This window comes from Cottoperca gobio, chromosome 1, assembly GCF_900634415.1.
Source record: "Cottoperca gobio chromosome 1, fCotGob3.1, whole genome shotgun sequence".
Lineage (NCBI taxonomy): Eukaryota > Metazoa > Chordata > Actinopteri > Perciformes > Bovichtidae > Cottoperca > Cottoperca gobio.
This window is the reverse complement of record NC_041355.1, coordinates 9,288,192-9,311,880: the sequence shown is the minus strand read 5'-3', so window position 1 is coordinate 9,311,880 and position 23,689 is coordinate 9,288,192. Positions and strand designations below refer to the sequence as shown.

Genomic DNA, 23,689 nt, shown 5'->3' with positions numbered 1-23,689 from the left:
CGAGCCCTGCGCCTGGCTTCCTGCTCCAGCCCTAATAACGTCTTATGACTTGCGCTTACATTTATTTTCCAGTTAGTGTCCAATTACCCTGTCAAAAGCAGTTCCTATTGGATTTGCAGAGAGAGCAAATAGACATCGAGGGCCATGTGTGTCATGGAAATGTCGCTCACATTGATGCATTCATTGGCATTCCTATCTAGTGGCAGCGCACATTGTTACGTTCTGTCTCCTTGGCAAAGTATCACAATGAAACATTGTACCGTGGTAAAACAATGACATCTTTACGAGGACTCACTGAATGAACAAAAGCATCTGGCTCGAGATGGCAACAACAACCACAAAACAGCAGAGTAAAAAACAAGTGCAGTGCAATGTCAGGCGCCTCAGAGAGGCAACGTTTTGTCGGGGGGGCATTCTGGCGGTTTGGGTGTTCTCAGAAGGTTTCTTTTCTCTCTTTCCCATCTTTTGAGGTTTCTGTTACATTCCTCTCGACTTCCTGTTTTTTGAGATGGGAGACAGTTCCCACACTGTTTGAACTCTTAGACCCCTCCTTCCCCTTCCCTTGCTCTCTTTTTCAAACCCCCTCTTACACCCGGTGGCCTGCATCCCATTTTTCAGACCTGTCCATTTAACTGAGGGTCTCTTTCTCACATAGACGATGATGCATCAGAATATTATGCACTTGCACTCTGTTTAATGTACTAGGTATCTCATTCATAAACAGTGAACAAAAGCACGAGCATTTGATGAACAAATGAGGACGGAAAAGGCAGAAAAAGAGACAGAGAGCACTGAGATGAGGATGTTGCCAACTGGTCTGCTGTCCTTAAAAGCGACAGATGAGCCAGTTTGGCCCTGGGGTCAGGATAAAGCCTTGTTGCTAAAACAAATAAACACAGTAACAAAACCCAATATCAGGTTAATCTGAAGCAATTATGCAATCCAGATGGGTTCATTTCACAAACTGAATCGGCAACAACATCATGTTTCACTGGGGACATAATCATTTGTTATAATATCTTGTCAGAGATAATTTGCTGTTGCTGTTGTCCAGGGACAGATAACAACATCAGTTATGTCATTTCCTTCATGGTATTCAAGACTGAAGAGCTTCTTATCCTTTTTCTTTATGCTAAATATAGTATATTACTTTCCTTGGGTGATGCCATTTTCTCAGTGAGCTGGCTTCATATAGTATGCAAATACACCCCATGGAGAAAACCCTGTGGTGCTGTGGAAGAGGAGGCAAGCCATCACCATATGGTGGATGAATTGCGTTGGCGCCTTCCAGTTTAACGGCTGAACCCCTCTACTTGAGTTCCAAGAGCCAGTTTTCTTCAGATAATTAATCCAAAGGTTGATCATCCTGAAATTGAAACTAGAGCCGGTGGTAATAAATGCGGCACTGGTTTTCCATGGACTGGACTGTGATCTCTCGTTTTGGCATCTAATAGGAGTGACGTCAACTTTAGTCAGGACTGAGAGGACCACCAAAGTTTCTCTGCACACAAAGAATTGATGTTGAAATAATGCAGTGATATTACATGAAAGTATCTGGGAGAGTCTCTGAATATCAGTGTCGTATGATGTCAACACTGTGGCTGATCGCATGTTACTCACTCAGCATCATAGCTCATCATGCTCCGCTTTCCATTTTAAGGTTGAAATATATTTATCTTATTCTAAATCACATATTATCTGTGTGAATACATACAGAGCAACTACATTGAAAATACATTTGAGCAAGTTCAAAACACAGCTGAACATGACAGTACCACCAGTCATTACCAGTGCAGCATATTGTCATTTTATATAAACCACAGGCATCAAAACATCTAGCCACTATTAACAGCCATGCTGCACACTTCAGCGTAGCACATTGTTCATGATGTCCTATCACAGAATCGCATTGAGCTCAGAAAACAACTGATTATCTTGTTAATTTTGTGTATAAAATAAACAAGATATTTTATAAACAATAGAAAAAAATAGTAATCACTTAAAAATGTCCTTAGAAATGTCCTAATTTTAGTGCATTATAACCCAAGAAATAAATATTTCAGAAACACTTCCAAATGCAAAATAAAAAAATGACAACCTCAAGGCATAGGATTTTCATAATAAACTCTGTAAGTGTCACTGATAATAAGCGGGTAATCGTCTTCAGCTAGAACGCATCACAAGAATCTAACTTTCCACAATATGGTACTTGTCTAAACAACATGCCTGCTTAATGCGCCTTGCGTTGTAAATAATGGATTTCTTGTTGTCATTCCATAAAGGCCAACACTGCAACTACTAAGAAGGGAATAAATACTCGGGCCATTGCTTCGCTCCAATGAGCCCAAATCCATGAACTGCTTATTAAGTTGTTGGCACTATACTGTACCTAACAAGATGGTAGCAGTGTGTAAATAGTACAACATACAGTATTTTCTGGAGAGAGCCGGTTAAGCCTTTCACCCCAGAGATTACTTGAGCTTCCAGCCCGCTCTGCGTTCATAGTCTCCATGCCCTTGTAGGACCTTGTTTTGCAATGAGTGGTTGAGAACGAGTAAAACATTTCACAGATCCCCCCCCACTCACCGATCTGTAATCCTGTGAGAGTGAAGTCATTGTTTTCCGAGACGCTTGCCAGAGTGTGGGACAAAAATCATTTGTTGGCTGTATATGCCCAGTAAGCGTCAGTCCATTAAAAAAAATTAAAAAAGATATTTATTTTTTCTTCAAGGTGCTTGTGTGCCAGAATCGCGATAACTACACAGAAACAAAATTAATTTAAATATCAAATATGATCCACTGCATTCCTTCTACATCTATGTTAAATATAGCCTTACCTTTCTCATGCGCACTTTGACCATGTTGTCCTCTTTTTGATCTCCAGGTTCATTTATTCCATCTATAACCGGACTGGCAAGTTGTGTGTCGCTGTAAAGAACTGTGTGTGCAGCCTCATCTGGCTCCTCCATTCTCGAGACTGTGGCTCCTGGCCTGTGGCGTTCCCTCTGACCATCTGCCACATCAGGGGCAGGTGACTCACTGAGGTAACAACCAGAGGCTTGGTTGCCATGGAGTCCCACTGGAGAGAGCTCATCGTTGACCTCTGCAGGGCATGGTGGCAGGTTTTCGATGCGCTGCTCAGTTGCTGCATGTTTATCATTCATATGGGAGTGCTGATCATGTGGATTTTTGGGGAAATCTGAGGCAATGTTCTTTTGAGGATCTAGTACAGGGATGTCATCTGGCTCAACAGGGCTAACTTCTGAGATAGTATCCAGTCTTGAACAGCTATTTTCCAACTGCTGCGCTATGATTTGATCCTCACAACAAGCCAACTCTTTGGACACCGAGTTTTCATCAGTGTTTTGCGTTGGTCGACTTACAGAGGTCGTCGTTTCCACATACTGGTCTGCACACTGAGTAATGTTTGTCTTTGTGGGGTTTTCTCCTGAATATCCAGTATCCAGTTTTTCAGTTGACACAATACTGTTAACTGTCAAAGAGCAACACTGACCTTTGAAACAAATATCAGATGATGTGATTGGCCCATACCTGCCTTCTGCCTGTGCACTCTCCTCTCCCTGAGGCCCGTTCATTGCTGTCATTTCAACATTATGCTGTTCCAACAATGTCTGGTGGGATATTTCACAACCATGAGCCTGATCCAATACCCGACTGCCGTCATGATGATCCTCCTCTCCTCCTTGAATGATTCTTGAGTGATGTTTAAGACCTGTATTTTCATTCTTTAGAGTTTCCTGGTCATTTAATCCATCCAGCGTGTCAGCAGAATCTGCGCTCCGGCATTCAGTTACTCCTTTGTCACATACTTCCTCTACCAATAAAGTCACAACTGGTTCCTCAGTTGTGTTAGCCTGTGACATCACATCACCACTCTCCATCATATTAACTGAACTATGCAGCACACCAACAGGTAAGGTCACACTGGCATCAGCATGGCCAGAGGTGGAAATCTTCTCTTCCTCTACATCTGGAAGGCCAGTTTGAGGTTCCAGTTCAGCAGCAGAGGACTGGTTTAGTACATCCTCAGAGATTTCAAGAGGTCTGCTGTAACCCTCTGTATGGCTCTCCTTTGTTTCCTGATGATTTGGAAGTTTGCCAGGCAGTTCAGCAGCAGATCCAGGCAGTGGAGGCCCATTGTTTGAAGAGATAGAGATGCATTGTTGCTCTTCACGTGAGATATGCGGTTTTTTTAAGACATTATCGTCATTGCAGATGTCGTGACCCTGGCTACTCTCTGTGTCAACTTCACATTTACCATTGATAGTTCTCTCACTGGGACTGCTGCTTTCAGTTGCACAAGAAATATTTCCCTTGAAAATCCCACTGTTTGAGTTACAGTGAAATTCTCCAGACTTCCCAATGTTTGCTATTTGGGGATGCTCTGATTCAGAGGCCCTTTGGGGAATATTAACGTCCACTAACTCTTGATGGCCATGATTTGACTCCTCCTGATAATCCAGTGCAACTTTTACATCACTTTCTATTAGTTTTAACTGCTCTGATCCAGTAGTATCATTCACAATAGAAGCTGTCACCTCGAGTGTCGGAGACAGGTGCTCTGTAGGCAGTTGGTGGCAGCCCTCTGGCATGGAGGCACACCTCGTCCGTCGACCTTGTTTGGAAGCCCCTGCTCCCATCCAAGGCCCCTCGCTGTCCACCCCATGACAACAGACCAGGTCCAGATCATCATAGCTGTACTGTAATCCTGAAGCGTGAGTCACATGCTCCTCCCAACTTCTTTTCCGTATGGCTACTGGCATGGTGGACAGCCAGTGCTATCCCATAGGGCGGCTTTAGCTACAGGCGAAAATGGAGAACCAGATCTGCTGCAATCGAGAACAGAAATAGGGCAAGTTATGAGTGTACAGACACTGAATGTGCAGATGATAATGTGGTAAATAACATTTCACTTGTAAAGTAAACAGCTAGGGAGTAGTGAGTGGAAGTTCAAGAGGGCTGTAATTATACTGCATTCAAAAATCCCTCAAAAGTATAAACTTTGCTGGATCCGTATAAAACGACAGGATTCCCAGTTATGCTAATCTAACATGGGATTATCTTTTCAAGCAAAGCTGTTCTAAATTTAATATTACAGCATGCCAACTACATGGAAAGTACTTGATCTGGAACAGCTGTTTTTGCCTGAAGTGTTAAGAAACGTCCAGGAATAAAGCCAACAAAATTGCCTGGATTCTGAATCAAGATAAACGTAGACGTCCCTTGTTTACTTTTTAACAGCTTTTTACACAGTGAACTGTAACCGAACCAGTCAAATGTACACTGCAAACCTCTAATGCACATTAACTTTAACTCTGCAAAAGTGGTCTGCAAAATTCGGTTGCAAGTTTACGGTCTGTATCTACCCATACACCCACAAAAATGAGAATGATGTAACTAAAAGGGAGCTAAAACTGCAAATGACAGTCAGTGTCCCTGAACAGCTGGGTCTCCACAAGCCAAAACTATCATAATGCATACTGTGTGTCCTATTACAACATGAATCAAACCAAGCTCTGCCCTCGGTTTTTTCCCCTGTTGTTCTAGGTCAGAATGTACCGAAGTAAAGGAACACAGCGATGCAACAAGCAGGATAAACTCAATTCAAGCTTAACATCTGCAATAAAAAACATCATGATAGAATAATAAGGAAAAAAAAAGAGTATGGTACAGTAAATGACTGAAAACTAGAGACGTCTAATCTAATTTCAATACGGTTTCTTTATCATTGTTCAAGAGGACATTTTTCAACATGTCAAACTCTTTGTTAAGCAGTAAAAGTAATATGTAAAAAAAACATTCTCTTCACTTTTTCACCTTTTGTTTCCTCAGGAGAAGAGTCGGGTGATACCAACTTCCATCTGCACCCTCTGGCATGAACCTGCTCCTGGTTATTAGTTAAGTAAGGCGGTTACAATTTTTTTTATAAAAAAACTTGCCCTCGAACTGGCAGCCAAACTGACACCTCAGTACATTATAAACATTTTAATGCTGGAGTAACAATGTTTACTTCTTGTAAATTCTCCAGTGATGACAGTGTCGTACAATACAATCCAGTAGTTGTATATTCAGTAATTAAACACCAGGTGATAATTCAACAAATGGGTTATAGATCCAGTAATTGCTTCGAGTACAGTTATCCAGAGATGTTTCGCAAGTTGCCTTTTCATTCATCCACGGAAAGCAATGCGTCTTTGTCTGGGAAATATGAATCCATCTCTTTCCAAGAGACTTGACAGCCGTTTTATTTTGTATGCGGTCCTTAGTCTAGGTTTCTCCAAGACCTTTTCTGGACTCCAGTCAGTATCTTCGCTGTAAATCTGTCGGAAAAGCAGTGAAGCCCCCGAAGGCAGGCAGAAAGCCGTGGAGCAGTGAAAAGTCCAAAGACAACTTCCATCTTGTTCACATTAGAGTTTTTGCTGACGCTGAATGCCGAAGAGTCGGGGTGGTGTAAGAGGGGCCGGGTTTTCTTTCCCCCACTCCACCCCTGCTCTCCTCCGTTCTATCCTTTTTCTCATCAGGTCCCCTCCCCGCTGGTTTTGAGAGAGAGTCTGACTCACATCCTAGGAGCCCCATCCCCCGTCTCACAACTCACCCAGCACACTATACGCATTTATTCACTCCACCCTCCTCTAATGTACGTTCTCTCCTAACTATTTTAGAACCTTCCTCTCCATTTCTTCTCTCAAAACTTGTCTTGTTCCTCTTCTCAAGGGGCTTTTCTTGTTCTGCCGTAGCTATGCTATCTCACCAAGCTGGTCAAGTTCTCCCAACAGTTGGTTTAGATTAGTAACAGACATGCTGCCTTGTAAGACCTCTGGCTGTGGGCCAAGAGAGATTGCTCTAATGTTTTGGCAGTTATTTCTGAGGCATGTTTTTTTTTAATTCGTCATCTTGTAACTACAGTCTACAAGCATTCTTAACTAAACACTCTGGCATTAATGAAAAAAAGCAAAGCAAGATATCGTTACAGATATGCTTTGAGAATTCATTTCTCCAAATATTCTGTAAGCATATATAATATAAATCACAATAAAAAGTTTTGACAATGGGGACCATGTCAAAGGTGCTGTCAACCGGATATTGTTATTTTATTGTAGACCACAGGGAAGAAAAAACATTTTTTTTTTTTTTTAAAAGGACCCAAAATGCCAGTAATTCATTTCCTAATAGCCTTTTTTTTCAGTACACAAAAAGAGCAAAGCGTCAAAGCAACTGAGACAACGCAAGCACAAAATAACTGGAATGAAGCCCCCTTCAACTATCCCTGCAAACCTGACCTCTGACCTCCAGGGTCATCCAGATGTGAGGTGAGGCTCTGGATGAGTCTTTTCTTAGGGGCCTCGCTGGGAAAATGTACACTGCCGTCAATGTTGGCTCTTCAGGGACACAGATGGTCGTACTCAACAGGAAGGATCCAAGTTCAACAAGACTCCTCTGTAGCATGTCACATGATGCGCTCTGTGGTTACGCCGAGCGCAGTGTAACGAAGTGCAGATATTTTTGGTCACATAAGCTTCTATGTGGAAATGGCTGGTGATTGAAGTGCAGAGGCCGGCACAGAGCATGACTCAGGCTATCCACTCATTACTTCCTGTGGACATCCAACACAGGCCTATAATCTAAAAGGCTAGGCCTCCCCCCTGACAATAATTCTGCGCAGCCACAGGGCAACTGGTCTACGTCACAATCAGAGCCATTAGTGACACTGTGCAAACACATGTTCAATCAACAACATGTGTGAGACTAAATGCCCATCAGGGATGTCTCTGTATCTGCAATTGTGTGTGAGCATTGGAACAAACAAAATGTAGCTTGAACAAATCTAAGTCTACAGTCTATAGAGCCATGCTAGCGGCTCCGTTCAGCACAGCTGTGCTTTGAGGGAAATGCAACTATGCAAAGACCGCAAAAACTTTCATGGGTGATTTTATGGTTACATGGCTAAGAAACGGAACTGCATGATCTCCACGTATTACGAAAGAATTCAATCACACTGGGGACATTTGACTTTGTGTTGTCTTTTCCCACTGGGCTCTAGTCCCACAGAATCATTTGTTCATTTAAAGTGTTGATCATTAAAATAAATGTTAAATATAAATGTTATTTGATGTTAGATGTTACCTCACATGCTCACAATGACAATGCTAAGATGCTGATGTTCGTAAGATAAAATGTGTCTTAACGTTCTAACATTTGATTATAAACTTCAACAGTTTGAGATAATATGTACTGAAATCTGGGTTGTTGTTTTTTTATTTCATTTGTGTGTGCATGATGACTATGACTATGTAGCCTACTGTATACAAGAGTTGGTTCAGATATTTATTTGCTCTTTCAGAGTCATAACCACAGGACAGACTGTCTCAGTCCAACATCACAGAGGACGAGCATGAACATTCACAGAGGCATGCAGCATCATTGCTCACATGTTTAGAGCGGTCACATATATGGTTAAGAAAGACCTATTCATGATTCACCCTATAATCCCCCACTGTTCGACCCCTCGGCTTCTTAAGTGGAGCAGTGAGGGTCCAAAGGAAACAGCTTCACATTCCTCACTGATATAGTTTATTATTGGAAAAATAAGCCAGTCTAAATCATGGGCATTGAAGAACACAGACTGTTTGCCCATGTAGGAAAATGTAGGTGATGCTTGTAGAGAAATAAAATCCTGTCCCTCCCATTACTGAGTCATTTTAAGTCCTTGCATATACAAAGACTGCTTTGAGAAGATTTTGTTGCATCCATTTTAAGGCTTCTTTAAATAACTCTTTTTTTTTTTTTTTTACTGTACTTGCATAGTAGTTATGCAAAGTTGTAAAAACGGATCTTGGGTTCATTTACACTAAAAAGAAAACTAAACAAAATGCCAGAATCTCATCTGAAGATCTAAAAATAAAATCAACAAACCACACCAAGATCCTTGCAATCCTTTCCTGTCACTTGCTATGCCCTGTGGTTAACAACTCCTTTTCAAAAGCCTGGAGTCATGTCACTTTAAATAACAGCGTTTGAGGCCTGGGTGGGAACTTGAGCAATCGCAACATTCTTAAATATGACATCCCGATCCAGATGATGCTATTAGGAGCATTTAGAAACACAGTTAAGGGCTCCATTGCCGTCTTAATAAAAAAAAAAAAAAGGTATTTAATCATCTGGGTCTAAATGCAAGAAGTCGTCGTGGGAGAAACCGAGGGGGCCATGGCTATTGAACGTGGGTGTGAATGTTACCGTGGGAACAGGAAGTACAAGTTATTAGGGATACAGACCACAACAATCTCCAGGCTAAAATAATCCATCTAATCTACTTGTGAGAGGATTTGTGTGTGTGTGTGTGTGTGTGTGTGTGTGTGTGTGTGTGTGTGTGTGTGTGTGTGTGTGTGTGTGTGTGTGTGGTTTGTCAAATCAAACGCTACAGACATGTGTCATCTAGGCCTTATTAGTGGAAAACACTGTCTCACACTGAGAAAGTCCCATAGTGTCCCATGACTGTATACTTTGCAAACATAATCATGTAAATACCAAACCACCCGCACCACTGACTGGGGGAGGAACATCATTGTTTCAAAGCTTCAATTATTTTGCCCCCATCTTATCAAAACACACAATAATAACGAAAGATGAAAGAAGAAATGCCTCGACTCTCCTTCCCAGTCAAACAGCCTTTATCACCTTTAAAATACATCCTAATGGTTACTTTGCTATTTAGAATGCAACATCCTAACAACCTGTTTCAGCAGGTATTACATCCAAATAAAGACAACAAAGATACTGCTTCTGCTAAAACAATCTACCTGCAACTCAATAAGACAGTTTCATTTGGATTAAGGCTAGTTTGGGACAACAGCTGGATTTCATCTGCGTACTCTGGACTCAAACAAATACCCCGCAACCCAACAAACACACTTTCGTAGCTTTAAAATGTGTGCAGGAATGCACACAGCCATAGACATGCACATTAGCATTAAATGTGGTAAGTGTTTCACAGTCTGATATTCAAAACATGTGGCCATCTAGTTTACTTGAAATGGTTTACAGAGCAGATCTTTAACTTTTAGCTTTTTACCTTTTCTTTAATATTGAAACTGAGATTTGGGCTTCTAAACAACACAACATGACAATGCTTTACATGAGAGGTTCCACACGGATGAGAATTCTTGGAAGATGCACAGTGTGTATTGAAAAATGTCAGGTGACTCACAAAGAATCTATTGTGAAACTAAAATGTGTAATTTTTCACCAATCCTTCTATCTTTTTTGCAACAAAAAAAAAAGAAGGAAAGAAAAGTAGGTGTAATGCAGACACTCCCAAGTTATTTCATCACATCCTCCAAAGCTTGACATTTTCTAACAGCTTGAATCTTGAAAGCATCGGAGGACAGAGACACATAATATTTATCCTCTTGTCTTGTTGTTTATGAGGAATGATTCTTGAGTTTGTACCAGACCATGTGAGGGGCAAGATAATGACGTACTACACCCCCCCCTCCCCCCACCCTCCCATCAAGGATTCTGCTGAACATATGCTCTGCTGGCAATGACTCTGCCAGTAGTGATCCAGGAAAGCGTGTTGTCCTTGGACACCGTTGCCAAAGCAGCATCAGCAGGAAATACTTGAGATGAAGAGTCAGGAGATGAGGGGCCAGGAGGAGGAGCCGTTTCATCATATGATGAGAGAGACCTCTGAACACTTGTGTTTCCCCTCCATGTTAGTTTGCATTTTGGTTCACTCACATACGTTTATAGTGTTCACTATCTGTTCTAGTCCTGCAAGATCTTAATTTCTTTATTCTTAGTTTTGCTTTTACTCCATACTGACACAATAACAGTTATTAGCACGATGATGACCAGTTTTAAAAAGTGAATATTCTTCTATCTAAGGCTGCATGAATTTTGCACTCGTCAGGGACAAAACTGTTCCTTCAAAGTGGATTAGATTGCCACAGTTAAATATTTACCTTCCCTTCCGGTCTTCTACGCAATGCAGTAGAAACGTTTATTGTGCAGTACGGGTAAAAGGACAATAATACGCAAGGCACTTCTTCTTCAGGAAACTGTTTGACATTCCAGCCCACTCAGGAAGTGTACAGGTCAAGAAACCTTCACTATGAGGAGAAGAAACCTCTTGAAAACAGCAGGCAAGGAGCAATGTCTTCTTGAAAAAGATGCTATTACAAACACCAGACTCTTGTCAGGAGCCACGAATGCATACAGATTGTAAGTGGTTTGTCAAACCAACTTCAAGCATGGTGCACATAACACAAATCAAGTGTATCAGAGCAAAAACTGCTGTTTGTGAGATGATTAAAGATACAACACCGAGACAGGATTCAACAGGGTGATTCACTAACCGTTGCCTTAGCTTGGACTGCTGAACAGGTGTGCCTCTCGAAAGCTCTTACATCATGCAGTGAGGTTGCATAGTGAGGGCACCGTTCAGCTGGAGTGCCTACAGCAAGCATCCCCTCTCACAAGATCTCTGAGCCCAGATGAAGCTCTGTAGTTCCCCAGCAGCAGGGCTACCTGTGAGTGTCTGTAATTAATCATACAGTTAGCATGAGACATAGAAACTGGCTGTAATAACGTGACACAGACTGCTGGGGGCGACAAAACCTTATAGTCATCAATGTGGGGAGAAATGTAGATATTCAACCATCTGTTATTATGTTTTTAGTTTACATTTGTATGGCTAGCCTATATACTGTAGCTAGCTTATTTGGAGCTCATTGTTGGTTAATTTAACACATGCAGAACGTTGAGGTAAAAGTGGCCTACATTATGTGGACCACGTTAGTGCCCAGCCACTCATGTGCACTTTCATGTGAGTTAGCATGAGTGAGAAGTTAAACCTTCTCAAAGTATAGCTTCTCCAAAGGAAGAAGCAGACTGTTCCCACTTGAGTGAATACGAATAACTTACAGTAACCAAGTGTTAGAAACAAATATCATAACTTCAGCAAAGACTGAACCTGAAGCGCACTGTTACTTACTTGTGGGTGAAATGGCAGCTGTAGGGTGGCGCACTTATGTTTGCTGACAATTCCCCCTAATTAAGGTTCATTTTAGTCAATTAAACTTTAGTTGTCTTTAAAACATCGTGTTCTGCCATTGCGAGATACGGGCAAGCGTGGCCACAATATGAGTTACTGGTATGTTCATCCACAATTCTTCACAGTTAGCCTTCATTACTTCATAACTCCAGCATACGGCGCCAAATTCAACACGTGTGGTGCTATAAAACTTCCTCAATTCTAAATACAGCTATGCTGCTTTCACTGCACCTTGTAACTTTCTAAATCCTACATAGAGTTAACTTTTGATGGGAAACAACAACAATAGGATAATAATAATAATAATAATAATAATAATAATAATAATAATAATAATAATAATAATAATAATAATAATAATAATGATAATGATAATAATAATAATAATAATAATAATAATGATAATGATAATAATAATGATAATGATAATGATAATGATAATAATAAGAATAATAAGAATAATAGTGTTGGGAAATTATTTTCATATTGTTCTTTACACTCAAAATAATTTGCTGTAAGACTACACATTGCATATATATATATATATATATATATAATATATATATATATATATATATATATATATATATATATATATATATATATATATATATATATATATATATTTAGGGGCATTATAACAGCTTTTAACTATAATAGTATTCCGATTTGCTTGTTTTTTTTTTACTAAAGGTTGTTACACACCAACATACCCTCCCGCATATGAATAACTATTTATGAGGCAACCAAGGTCTGTGGGTTCCTGCCAATTATTGAGATATTCTTCAACAAAGCCTATGTTTTTCAGTGGTGTAATCGTCAATGTTTTCACAGAGCTACTCAAGTGGCAAAAAAACAAACCAAAAGCTAATTGAAGCTTTGATGACAACAACAGCTGATATTTGATGAATATCGTATTTCTTTCTTAATAATTCGGATATTTCTGATAGCCCGTGAAGGCAGCATGGGAATTTTGGGTTCTTCCGCGTTTACCTGAAGCTCGGGAGTTTCTATAATGGGCGTATGTTTCTGAATTGAGCGGGTCACAAACAAAGCAGTATATTTGTGTCCTTGAGTTGGTCATAAATAGAAAGAGAAGAGAAAGGGAACGAGAAAGGGAAAAAGAAATGAGCTGAAAAAGTGTACCGAAAGAAACACCAAAAGTTTTGTTTTCGTTAAAGTTAGCTGAAGTTGTTCACAATGGGATGCTGTAGCAGCACCGAGGTAAGTTAGCTACACTATGATGGAAGTTGTGCCTGCTATTTAAACCTCCAAAACTAACGCAAAATTGCAGAGGAGTTTGTAGACGACGTGTGTAACAATAGCGTCACTTCTTCAGCGGTGGCAGCTGCTTGTCTTACAGCAACAACAACAACTCAGTGATTTGTCTGCTGATTTTGGAGCAGCAGGGAAGCTACTGCACCGCAGCAGCCACAACAAAACAGATTTAAGGCTATTTGTGTATATTTCATTGTCTTTTATTTATGCCTTGGCAGAGCAAACGTGACTGGAAACCGCTGGAGGAGCGCAGCTGCACGGACATCCCATGGCTCATCATATTCATATTGTTTTGTATTGGGATGGTAAGATTTTTAGTTAAATATGTGTGTATACTAAGTTGCCATTTTATTATGTCCACCGAGCTATAGCTATATGAACTTCTTAAAGTTGAGTCAACACTTCTATAAAATAGTGTCAACAAATACTTTATTGCAGGACTGTTGCATTAGACTGCATTACTTTTAGCAGAATTACCTAATTCACATGTTGTGTATTTATGCATTTTCGTCTACCAATTGATGAATGCATAGAAATAAAGTTGGAGATCTGTGAAGTGTCCCTACTAAATGCAAACAGTTCCTAAATGCTGACCTTTGCATAACAACCCTGCAATTAAACTCTGGTTTGGCTGATACGGATTCATACTGTAGAAGTGTTGATTCAACTACATTGTAATGTTGGACGCTGTAGTTTGTGGTTCTGTTGAATTACATTACAATTTTTATTTATCCTTTTTATTTAGCCGGCCAGGTCCCAATGAGATACAAATGATCTTCTTCCAGGGTCGAGACATTGTGTTATACTGAGAGGTGTTCATGATATATATATATATATATATATATATATATATATATATATATTATATTCAATCCACCCTCACAGATATACATGTGGTGGACAAATAATTAGAAATACCTGTTATTTAAACAGCTCCACAAACTCCAACATGATTTTAAAGCTGAACCAACACTTTTTCTAATGAATTCATGAAGGTATTTATTGTAGGACTGTTGTATTAGACTGCATTAGTTTATGTTCCTGTCAGTTTACCATAAACCTGGAACCAAAGTGCATGTTACATCTACATTTTTGTCAAATTAAAAATTATGTTTTGATTCTAGATTTTGTCAAAATAACCTATTACAGTTGAGTGCATGGTGCTATCTGTTTATTAACATACTAACTTCTTTGTATTTCATGATATCCTGCAGATAGTTAACATTATTTACACTGCTCTGTGTTGTTTGCAGGCGTGTATTTGTGGCTACCCAATCGCCACAGGAGCTACCGGCAGGCTTGTCTCAGGATATGACAGTTATGGCAACACATGTGGCAAGAATAACACCAAGATCGAGGGAGTACCTCTCAGTGGCCGGGACATGAAAGAAAACAAGTTAGTCAAATCAAAGCTTTTCCTTTTATTATCTATTTAGCATCAACTCCCTGTTGAGACCTCTTTTGCCCTCTGCAGTTGAGTGTTTGTGGCACAGAGGAAGGAGTTCAGCATTACATGTGAGCATGCAAGGATTGCATCACATAATCCTAATCTAATTTGCCACAAACAGCAAATTACTGCATTTGTAAACACCTCAATTTATCTCCTGTTCTGGATTACATGGCTAATATTGGTTAGCTGTCCAGAGCTTAAGCTACTTGCATTCACCTGAAAATGACATATTCCAAGTAGCAGTATAATTCTCTATTACACAAAAGTTGTAGCAGCTGCTAGAAGTAGGCGTTAAAAAGATACTCGGTATTTTCTCTGTCCAGGACAGTTTGATCTTTGGTCTGTTAAAGCAACTTCATTTGCACTAATGGAAAAGAATAAGATGCCATCACCCAGAAGGTTAATGTAGATTAATATCAGGAACACAGAGCTACACAGACTCATGGGCACGCTGTGGTCTGCTGCTTAAATTCCTCATACATCTGAATGAAAATAGCATTTAGGGGCATATCTTCCTTTTTTTTTTTTTTATAATTTCTCACTGAGAAAGACTAGGTAATGTGATTTTTTTTTTATCAACCAGACATAATTGTCACAAAAATTCCTCTTGTCATAATTTATGTGAGAAGTCTTTGATTGTATTCCTCTTTTTGGGCAGTTGCTTTCCATCAGCATGCAGACTGTAGGCCCAGTTTTACTGGAACAATGGGTCATGCTTTATTGATGGGCTGATTGCCCATGGAGGCTTTGAATAAAAGGCGTTTCGGCTACAAAGACTGATCTGTGCGACAGGGTGGCAAATGTCACCATCTTTCACTTTCTGCACAGACGGAACAATCCCAGCTGGCATACTAATAACCAAATATACTGATGTTTTGGGGAACGGGAAAGGGTGTGGCAGCACTTTATTTTGCCCTGTTAATTAAGCAGAATCTTTCTTCTCCTCAGGTATGTTTTCTTTCTAGACCCTTGCAACGTTGATTTAATTAACAGGAAGATCAAGTCGATTGCCCTGTGTGTCTCCAAATGTCCTGCTGCGGAACTGAAGACTCACAGTGATTTAAAGCAGTTTGCTCTGAATAATGGTGAGAAGAAATGTACAAGTAAAAAAGAAAAGGTGGTCCAGTGTATTAAATGAAGGTTTACTGATAATAACATGTATTTATGAATAATGTTGGGCATAAATGGGATGTACAATTATAATTCCTTACAGACAAGTTTTAAATATTTGAATGAAACTGATCTAACTTTTGGTTTTCCTGTTGTTAGGATCTCATCTCTGCTCCTATGATATTTCTCCTACAAGATACACGAGCCATTCAGACAGATCCACCAAATGTCCCAAACTCCCTGTCCCACCAAGGTAACCAAGGATATCCTTTTAAGTTTTTATTAAATATCAACTCCTAAACAAGAAGTTTGCTTATCACTGGACAAGACTACATTTTTACATCAATTAAGGGTTTGATGTCGGTATTATATTTTAAAACTAGGACAGCAAGTAATAAAGATGTGCATGTATCTGGTGTCATACCTATCCTGGTATCTTTATAGAATTGCTGTTTTTAATACACAAATGTAATTCTAGGGCTAGGGAGATGGGAACAAGGTTAATTTCACACAAATATGTATTGTCACCTAACTCACATTCCAGAACCAAATAAATAATGTAGATATAAATCTGCTTCAAGGACTATCCATAAAGAGGATTAACCAATGTTCTTTATCTTTGTCATGTTTTATAGTAAGTCTGTCCCAATACTGCACCGCTGTATTCCTGTGGATATTGGCTGCTATGCTGAATTTGCCCAGGCATTCATCACATTCGTCAGTGACAACAATGTGCTGCGCCGGGTCATCGCTGGGGTGATGGCCAGCAAGGAGATCATCATGGGCCTCTGTCTGCTTGCTTTAGGTATAACGCATGATTGCATCTGGCATGGTTTTGGGCATGGTTTTCTTTTATCCAATGACAAATTACTGGTAAGTGTTGTTGTTTTCTTCTTCTGCTGCTCCCACTGCACAACCGTAATTGCTCGTGAGGATTCGGTAGGAAGGCAACTTTCGGAAGCGAAGCTATATTTGTCATAGAAATAACAGGAAATGTCCGAGTGGTTGCAGCCATTGTATCCGCCGAAGTTTAGCCCACAGGCATTTATTTAAGGTCTGCTCTGACTCATCCTATTGGTAGAGCAGAAAGAAAGAACTGATGCCATGTCAATTGCATCTCTTTTATCTTAACTGTTTGATCTGTCTGTTTTTAAAGGGATTGTCAAGGCTACATCCATAATAAATAGCACATGTGATGTCTGGGCTTTTCTCATTCACTTACTCTTCAAGTGAAATGTAAACCCACGGCTTCATTTCATTGCATAGTTTGTTTTATGTTTATGATAAAGCAATATTTTATCAAACCATGCAATAAACAGATACCACAAATCAGCTCTTATATGCAGCTAGATTGAATGTTTTCCATGTTAGTAGGGTTTTATTTACTCATATGATGTTTTATTTCCTCAGTTCTGTCCCTGATCATGATGGTTGTCATTCGTTACATCTCCAAAGTACTGATGTGGATTCTAACGATTCTGGTAATCATCGGCTCTATAGGTAACTTCCAAAAGCCACATACATGTTTTAGCACTTACCCACCTAATTCATTTTCGACATTTTTAAATATGTTCATGTCTTATTTTGTCTCTCTGTTACATTATGCAGATACAAGACAACAGCACAGGATGCCTTTACATTCAGGCTATATTTTAAACTCTTTTCTGTTGCAGGTGGGACAGGCGTTCTCTGGTGGCTCTATGCGGACCACAGGAAAGCCCTTGATAATAACACCTTATCAGTATTTGGAAAAGAAGTTGCCTCAGACAATGTTAAAGCCCTCCTTGTGTATGCAATTGGTGCTACAATTTTCACGGTACGTCTGAGAGCACAGGTACTTTACAGTCTGTGTGCATGTATTTGGTGATACAGCTATATCACTAGAGTTATACGTGTTTTTCATACATAAAGTACATCAATTAAACACATTTAGTACTAAACACAGCCTGTGGGATCGGTTAGATAGAAAGGCTAAATGTATGTGAGTTTTAATTCCTTCACCCTATTTCAAGGAAATCATTAAATCATTAGTCTCTTTGCAAACTTCCAGGTTGTTCTCCTGCTCGTGATGTTCTTCATGAGGAAGCGTGTGGCTCTCACCATCTCCCTGTTCCACGTGGCTGGTAAAGTGTTCATCCATCTTCCCCTGCTGGTTCTTCAGCCTTTCTGGACCTTCCTCTGCCTCATGCTCTTCTGGGTCTACTGGATCGCTGTGCTTCTAAGTCTCGGGACTTCAGGTCAGGACAAAACTACATTCGCAGTTGAGAATACGTTTCTTGGTGAATACATGCTTCAGAAAAGTGTGTATGGTCAATGCAGACTAGTTTCTATCATCAGATGTGTAAGTGGTACCGTTCCCAAACAAGTAGAATATTAAGTTTGTTATTTGGGACATTTTGTCTTGGTTTGGTGGCATGACTAACTCCCACATTTGGAATCTTGTGCCAGTCTCATGATGTGGGAGGAAGGAGTCAAAGAACTTCTCTCTTCATCTCCCACTTCTCTTTTTTCTACAGTTGATATTTAATAACTGCAAAGTAGTATATCAAACAAAATGCCAGGACAAATAAAGTCCAAACATCACATGTTCTTAATTTATGTTGACTATGTTTCTGTGTATTTTGGTAAGTATGAACAAGGATTAAAACATATAGTGAAGCTCTCCTAAGGCATTTATTTTGGATTAGTAAAATTATATTTTTGACTTGTTTGACCTTCTTCCTCTCAGAAGTGTGGAACATATTAGTAGCCGTGCAAACAGGAGATGTTGCACAATGTAAATGTAAGTTAATGTGGACCTCAGATAGTTGCTCTCCAGCTAATTTGGGAATTGTGTTGAGAAAATGTTGAGTTCATGAAGAACAGTAGTGATAAAGTAGTCAGTCATACATTAATTACAAGTAAAAGTTAAACAAGTACAATTTATTGCACTTGTTTCCACGTAGGATGCTCAAAAATATCAAGGAACTGTAGAGGGATGTGCAATAGATGTAAACATTTTAGCTCCCGCTCATATTCCTCCTCAGGAACCGCAATAAAGAACAACGCAACGGGTTTGGTTGAATATCAAATGCAAGGGCCTCTTCAGTACTTGGTGTGGTATCACGCTGTGGGTCTCATCTGGATCAGTGAGTTCATACTTGCCTTCCAGCAGATGACCATCGCTGGAGCTGTGGTCACATACTACTTCACAAAGTAAGAAAGCAGCTACAGAAATAAATTAGTATTTTTTTATCACATGGAAGAATGAATGTTGTCTTTACTGTCACGTCTGTTATGTCTTCTCTCTCTCTCTGATTAATTTAAGGAATAAATCCCAGTTGCCAGTGACTCCCATCCTCTCCTCCATGGCACGTACCATCCGCTACCATCTGGGTACTCTGGCCAAAGGCTCCTTCATCATCACGCTTGTTAAGATCCCTCGTCTCATCCTAATGTATATCCACAGCCAGCTCAAAGGAAAGGTGAGCTCTGAAGTTAATTTAAAAAATGCTACAAAGATCAAAAACTCCTTAAAATGGCCTCATGTTGAGTCTGTAAGTGACACTCATCAGTACTTTTAATACATACATTTGAATTAAGTTATAAGTTAACCTGTGAATTTCTTCTTCTTCTTTTTTTTAAATAGGAAAACGCCTGTGCTCGTTGCATGCTGAAAGCCTGTGTCTGCTGTCTGTGGTGTCTTGAGAAATGCCTTGCATACCTAAATCAAGTAAGTCATTTCAGGTTGGTGAAGGAAGGTCATTTAGTATACTGTACAGTGGAAACAAGATCCCAAGTATTTACAGTGTACACATCCGTATCGCGTCATTTCAGAATGCTTACACTGCGACGGCCATCAACAGCACCAGTTTCTGCACCTCTGCCCGTGACGCTTTCCTCATCCTGTTGGAGAATGCGCTCCGAGTGGCCGCCATCAACACTGTGGGCGACTTTGTCCTCTTCTTGGCAAAGGTACGGCACAGAGACGTATTCTGCTTTATTGTCCGCTGAAACAATTTGTTATTTTTTCTAAGTTGTCTTATATCTACTCTCTCAGGTGCTTGTAGTCTCCTGTACAGCTTTCGCCGGCGTCCTGGCTCTGAACTACCAGCGGGACTACACCGTGTGGGTCCTGCCTCTCCTCATCGTCTGTCTGTTTGCCTTCCTGGTGGCTCACTGCTTCCTTTCTGTCTTTGAAAATGTGGTGGACTGTCTCTTCCTCTGCTTTGCAGTGGACACAAAGTACAATGATGGCAGCCCTGGACGCGAGTACTTCATGGACAAGGCCTTAATGGTGAGAGGAAAGTCTGTATGAAGGGGATATAAAGGCCAACTAATTAATTAATGAGTCATTGTTCTGCCCCAGTGAGTTTTAGAAGAATTTTGTGTTTTTGGGGGCTCAATGGGTCCATGCTAAAACCACCCGTACGAGCAGATTAATTCTTAAGCAAGTACAAATTTGAAAAGTAAGTAGAATTTGTGCCACTCGCTAATTTTCTATATTTGCCATATTTCGGCACAGCAACTTTTACATTTCAGTAATTATTGGAAAAATGATCTTGCTCCTACAGCTGCCTCAGGGTCGTTATGCAGGATGCTGTACACGATCATCATCATTTGCACCTGACAGTACAACATCACCTCCTGCAGACTATAATATTCTCTCGTCTAATAACTCTCCAATTGTCACGACTCCTTGATTGCCTCTCGTATTAGTCATGGACTGCTTTGCTTTAAAATTAAGTCAAAACATTTGCTCTAATGTCTGTCGCAGCACGCTGCTGCTCTGATCAATATCTTTTAATTGTTTCAGGTCCCTTAATAGCATTACTGACTTGATAGCAGAATTAAACCTCCGTGATCTGAAATTCTTCTTTTGCTAACGTTTTTTAGGAATAAAACTTGCCCTCAAATAGAGCGAAACGGGTCGCTTTATTCGAGGCGTATGCTAATAATCAAATTTCACACTTCTATGAACAAACCTCACAGAAAAAAAATTCTTCCACGAGGCCAATTGTTTTTCCGAGCGTTTATTTATTTATTTTGACCCAGCGGTCTGTGTGAACTATCACAACTGTCACATTTATAATCCACAACTCAGCTGAAAGACATTCTTGGTCCAAGGCTCCCACTGAATTATGCACAGTGAGCGAGGGGGGGGACATTTTGTCAATTCATATATGAATGGGAAGATGAGTGAAATCCAAAAAGGGTATTCCACGTTGACATTTTGGATTTCTTCAACATTTATGAACTTTAAGGACTAACTTTTCCTCAAGCCCCGATTTGCTTTTTTTATTTTTATTTTATTTTAGCCATAACATTTTCATTCTTAATATAAAATAACTATATTCTTTTAAATAAAATGAGAGTAAAATAACTGTTCTATAACTCTTTCTTTCCCTTCCCAGGAATATGTTGAGAACAGTAAGAAGATAGGTTTTTACAAGCCTGGTGATGGAGATGGACGGGAGTTGAAGTCCATGGTGAGTTCGAAAATATGTCAACTAGGATTATGTCTCATTATAAATAAGTTAAAAAGCTAACCACTAGGTCGTGTATGTGATCGTAACATTATGCGTTTTGTGGTATAAAAAGTGACAAAATATTTCTCTTTTTTTATTTCTTGCAGGCACGTGGAGGGACTTCTGCTTGACCAAGCATTAGAAAGACGGCCAAAACCACTAACAATATGCCCAATCCTAACTCTTTACCAGCATTTCACTCCAGGGACAACAGAAAGATAACAATGCTCTTTATCCAGAAGCTACATAGAGTTATAGCAAAAGATGCATTAGCTTTGATTTTTTTTTTTATACAATTGCAAATTTAAAGTTTAACACTAAAACTGAAATTTGGTAAATGCTCATTTGGGTGTGTTTTGTTACTAATAAGATAGGTTTGCTATCTTTTGTCTTTTTCTCATATAACCAAGTTTTCTCTTTTATTCCATTTTAAATAATATGAGCGATTTGACATGTTTTAACATGTTTGGTTTTCTTCGTCACATAATAAGTGTTAGCTATAATGGTTCGGTGTACATTTTGAAATGGACAGCTAACTGTATTTTGTCAAAGGCTGTTCAGGTTGTTTTATTACTGCTCAAATTTTATACTTAAAGAAATGAAAACACAAAGTTGTATTGTTTTGATTTTTGGTCCACATCTATATAAACCTATATGTCACATGTTATTGCAGGCCGAGCTATCTGAGCATGTATGATATTAAATCCTGGCAATTATACTGTACATCACTCACTTCAGTAGGGGGCAGCTAATTAAAAAATTCAGTTTTAGATTTAAATAATACAGCAGCTGTAACAGGAAGTGTAAATACAATGTATACTGGCAAATAGAACAATGGAAAACCAATTAGATTTTTTTTTTTTTTTTTTAAACATCATGTCCTTATTCCTAAATCTCATGGACCGCTGACATAACGTACAAAAGGTGAGGTGCAGGGGACAAAGCTCTAATTCAATGTAAAGAAACAGACAGAAAGCTGCATCTGAATGCTCCATATGCTTAAATATAACTTATGCGGAAAAGTTCAATAACTCCCAAACTGCAGCCCATGTTCCTCAAGAGATTTCAGGTTGTGTTAAACTAAATGAATTTTCATTATTTTTCCATTAGAGGCTATAAGTTAAACATAAACACAAAATGTACAATTATCATCTGCCTACTATCTTCCTTAAATGCAACACAGACAGCTGTTGGGTCTAACTTTGACCAGCTGAGGGCAGCAGAACCTCTCAAATTAATGACATTTCTTTGTGAATCCGCTTTAGATGTCATGCCTTTCAAACATAATGAAGACAAAATGATGTGAACTTCATACTAGGACCTATAAATTTAGAGTTCTCTTAATCCACTCAAGGAAAATAAATGATTTAGCCATAGTTCTCATCACTCTTTGGAACGTAGTTACACATTTCATTATCTAATACAGAGTTGATGTATATATATAGATGAAATGTACAACTGAATATCCTCCAAATATTCTCTGCAGTTTTGACTATAGCTATATTTTGCATGTATCTCTAAAACATTCATGTTATCTCCATGTACAAAGCCAGTAAAACAATTGTTTGTACATGTTACATTTTCTTAAACCTATTCTAGTAAGTAAATACAAAATATAGTATATTTTCTTATTTTTCTCATTCAAAATATGTTCTATGCTCAACGTGGAGGTAGTCTCACCTCCCATAAATCTTTTCCCCATGAGTGTATCCACAATCTACTGATGGAGAGGTTACTGCCTCATCCCCTCCAGTTTCTTTCCAATCCAGCATTGACAAGGCAAGAATCAAGCCACTAAGTATTTAGAGGTTATTGATGGGGAAACTCTCTGCTCACTGCTGTCCGCCTCCATAAAATACAGGAATCCAGAGGAAAACAGCTCGATAGCTAGTAGTGAGTCACACCTAAGTGATTTTCTGTGGTACTTACAGAACACTAACTATTCCTGGAAGCAATTTGTCATTGGATAGAAATACAGGAAAACACGTTCTGCTGGAGGCCATCTCAGCAGGAATAAGCAATATCTGACAGCTCAAATAATATTTTGTAAATTATTATTTTAGTTGAATAATCATGATTCTGATTTTGCCAGTTGTCGCATAGAACAAAGCAGGCAAGCTTGGACATGTGTGTGAGTTAATGGCTGGAGTGTATCGACTCAATCAATACATTTTTGCTTCCTATGAAAGCCACATCCTCAATGAGCATCTTTTACATACATTTTGAAATGAAACTACAGAGATCAGTTGTAATTATACTGTATTTTGGACA

The 23,689-nt window shown here is 39.4% G+C and overlaps 2 protein-coding genes across 5 annotated transcripts in view; one reads left to right on the top strand and one right to left on the bottom strand.

Annotated features, from left to right (window-relative positions):
- Positions 1 to 12,225, bottom strand: part of dlc1 (DLC1 Rho GTPase activating protein) — an 83,921-nt gene extending 71,696 nt beyond the window's left edge. For 2 of the 4 annotated variants that reach the window (XM_029444140.1, XM_029444222.1), the window contains exons 1-2: positions 11,376 to 11,510; positions 2,838 to 4,850 (exon numbers count right to left, since the gene is read on the bottom strand). In XM_029444140.1, the coding sequence (XP_029300000.1) occupies positions 2,838 to 4,784 (1,947 nt within the window). In that variant the 5' untranslated portion in view covers positions 4,785 to 4,850; positions 11,376 to 11,510. Of the gene's footprint in view, positions 1 to 2,837; positions 4,851 to 11,375; positions 11,558 to 12,013 lie in introns of those variants that run through there. The other 2 variants (XM_029444383.1, XM_029444300.1) reach the window with 2 other exon arrangements.
- Positions 12,226 to 13,044: 819 nt separating this feature from the next.
- On the top strand, positions 13,045 to 22,060 carry slc44a1a (solute carrier family 44 member 1a). Its single transcript, XM_029439091.1, has 16 exons — positions 13,045 to 13,297; positions 13,570 to 13,656; positions 14,605 to 14,747; positions 15,750 to 15,886; positions 16,071 to 16,164; positions 16,547 to 16,716; positions 17,322 to 17,411; positions 17,585 to 17,727; positions 17,962 to 18,148; positions 18,938 to 19,106; positions 19,219 to 19,375; positions 19,540 to 19,623; positions 19,728 to 19,865; positions 19,951 to 20,187; positions 21,305 to 21,379; positions 21,526 to 22,060. Exons 1-16 carry the CDS (start codon positions 13,274 to 13,276, stop codon positions 21,547 to 21,549), a joined length of 1,959 nt encoding a protein of 652 aa, XP_029294951.1. The 5' UTR covers positions 13,045 to 13,273; the 3' UTR covers positions 21,550 to 22,060.
- The last annotated feature ends 1,629 nt before the right edge of the window (positions 22,061 to 23,689 follow it).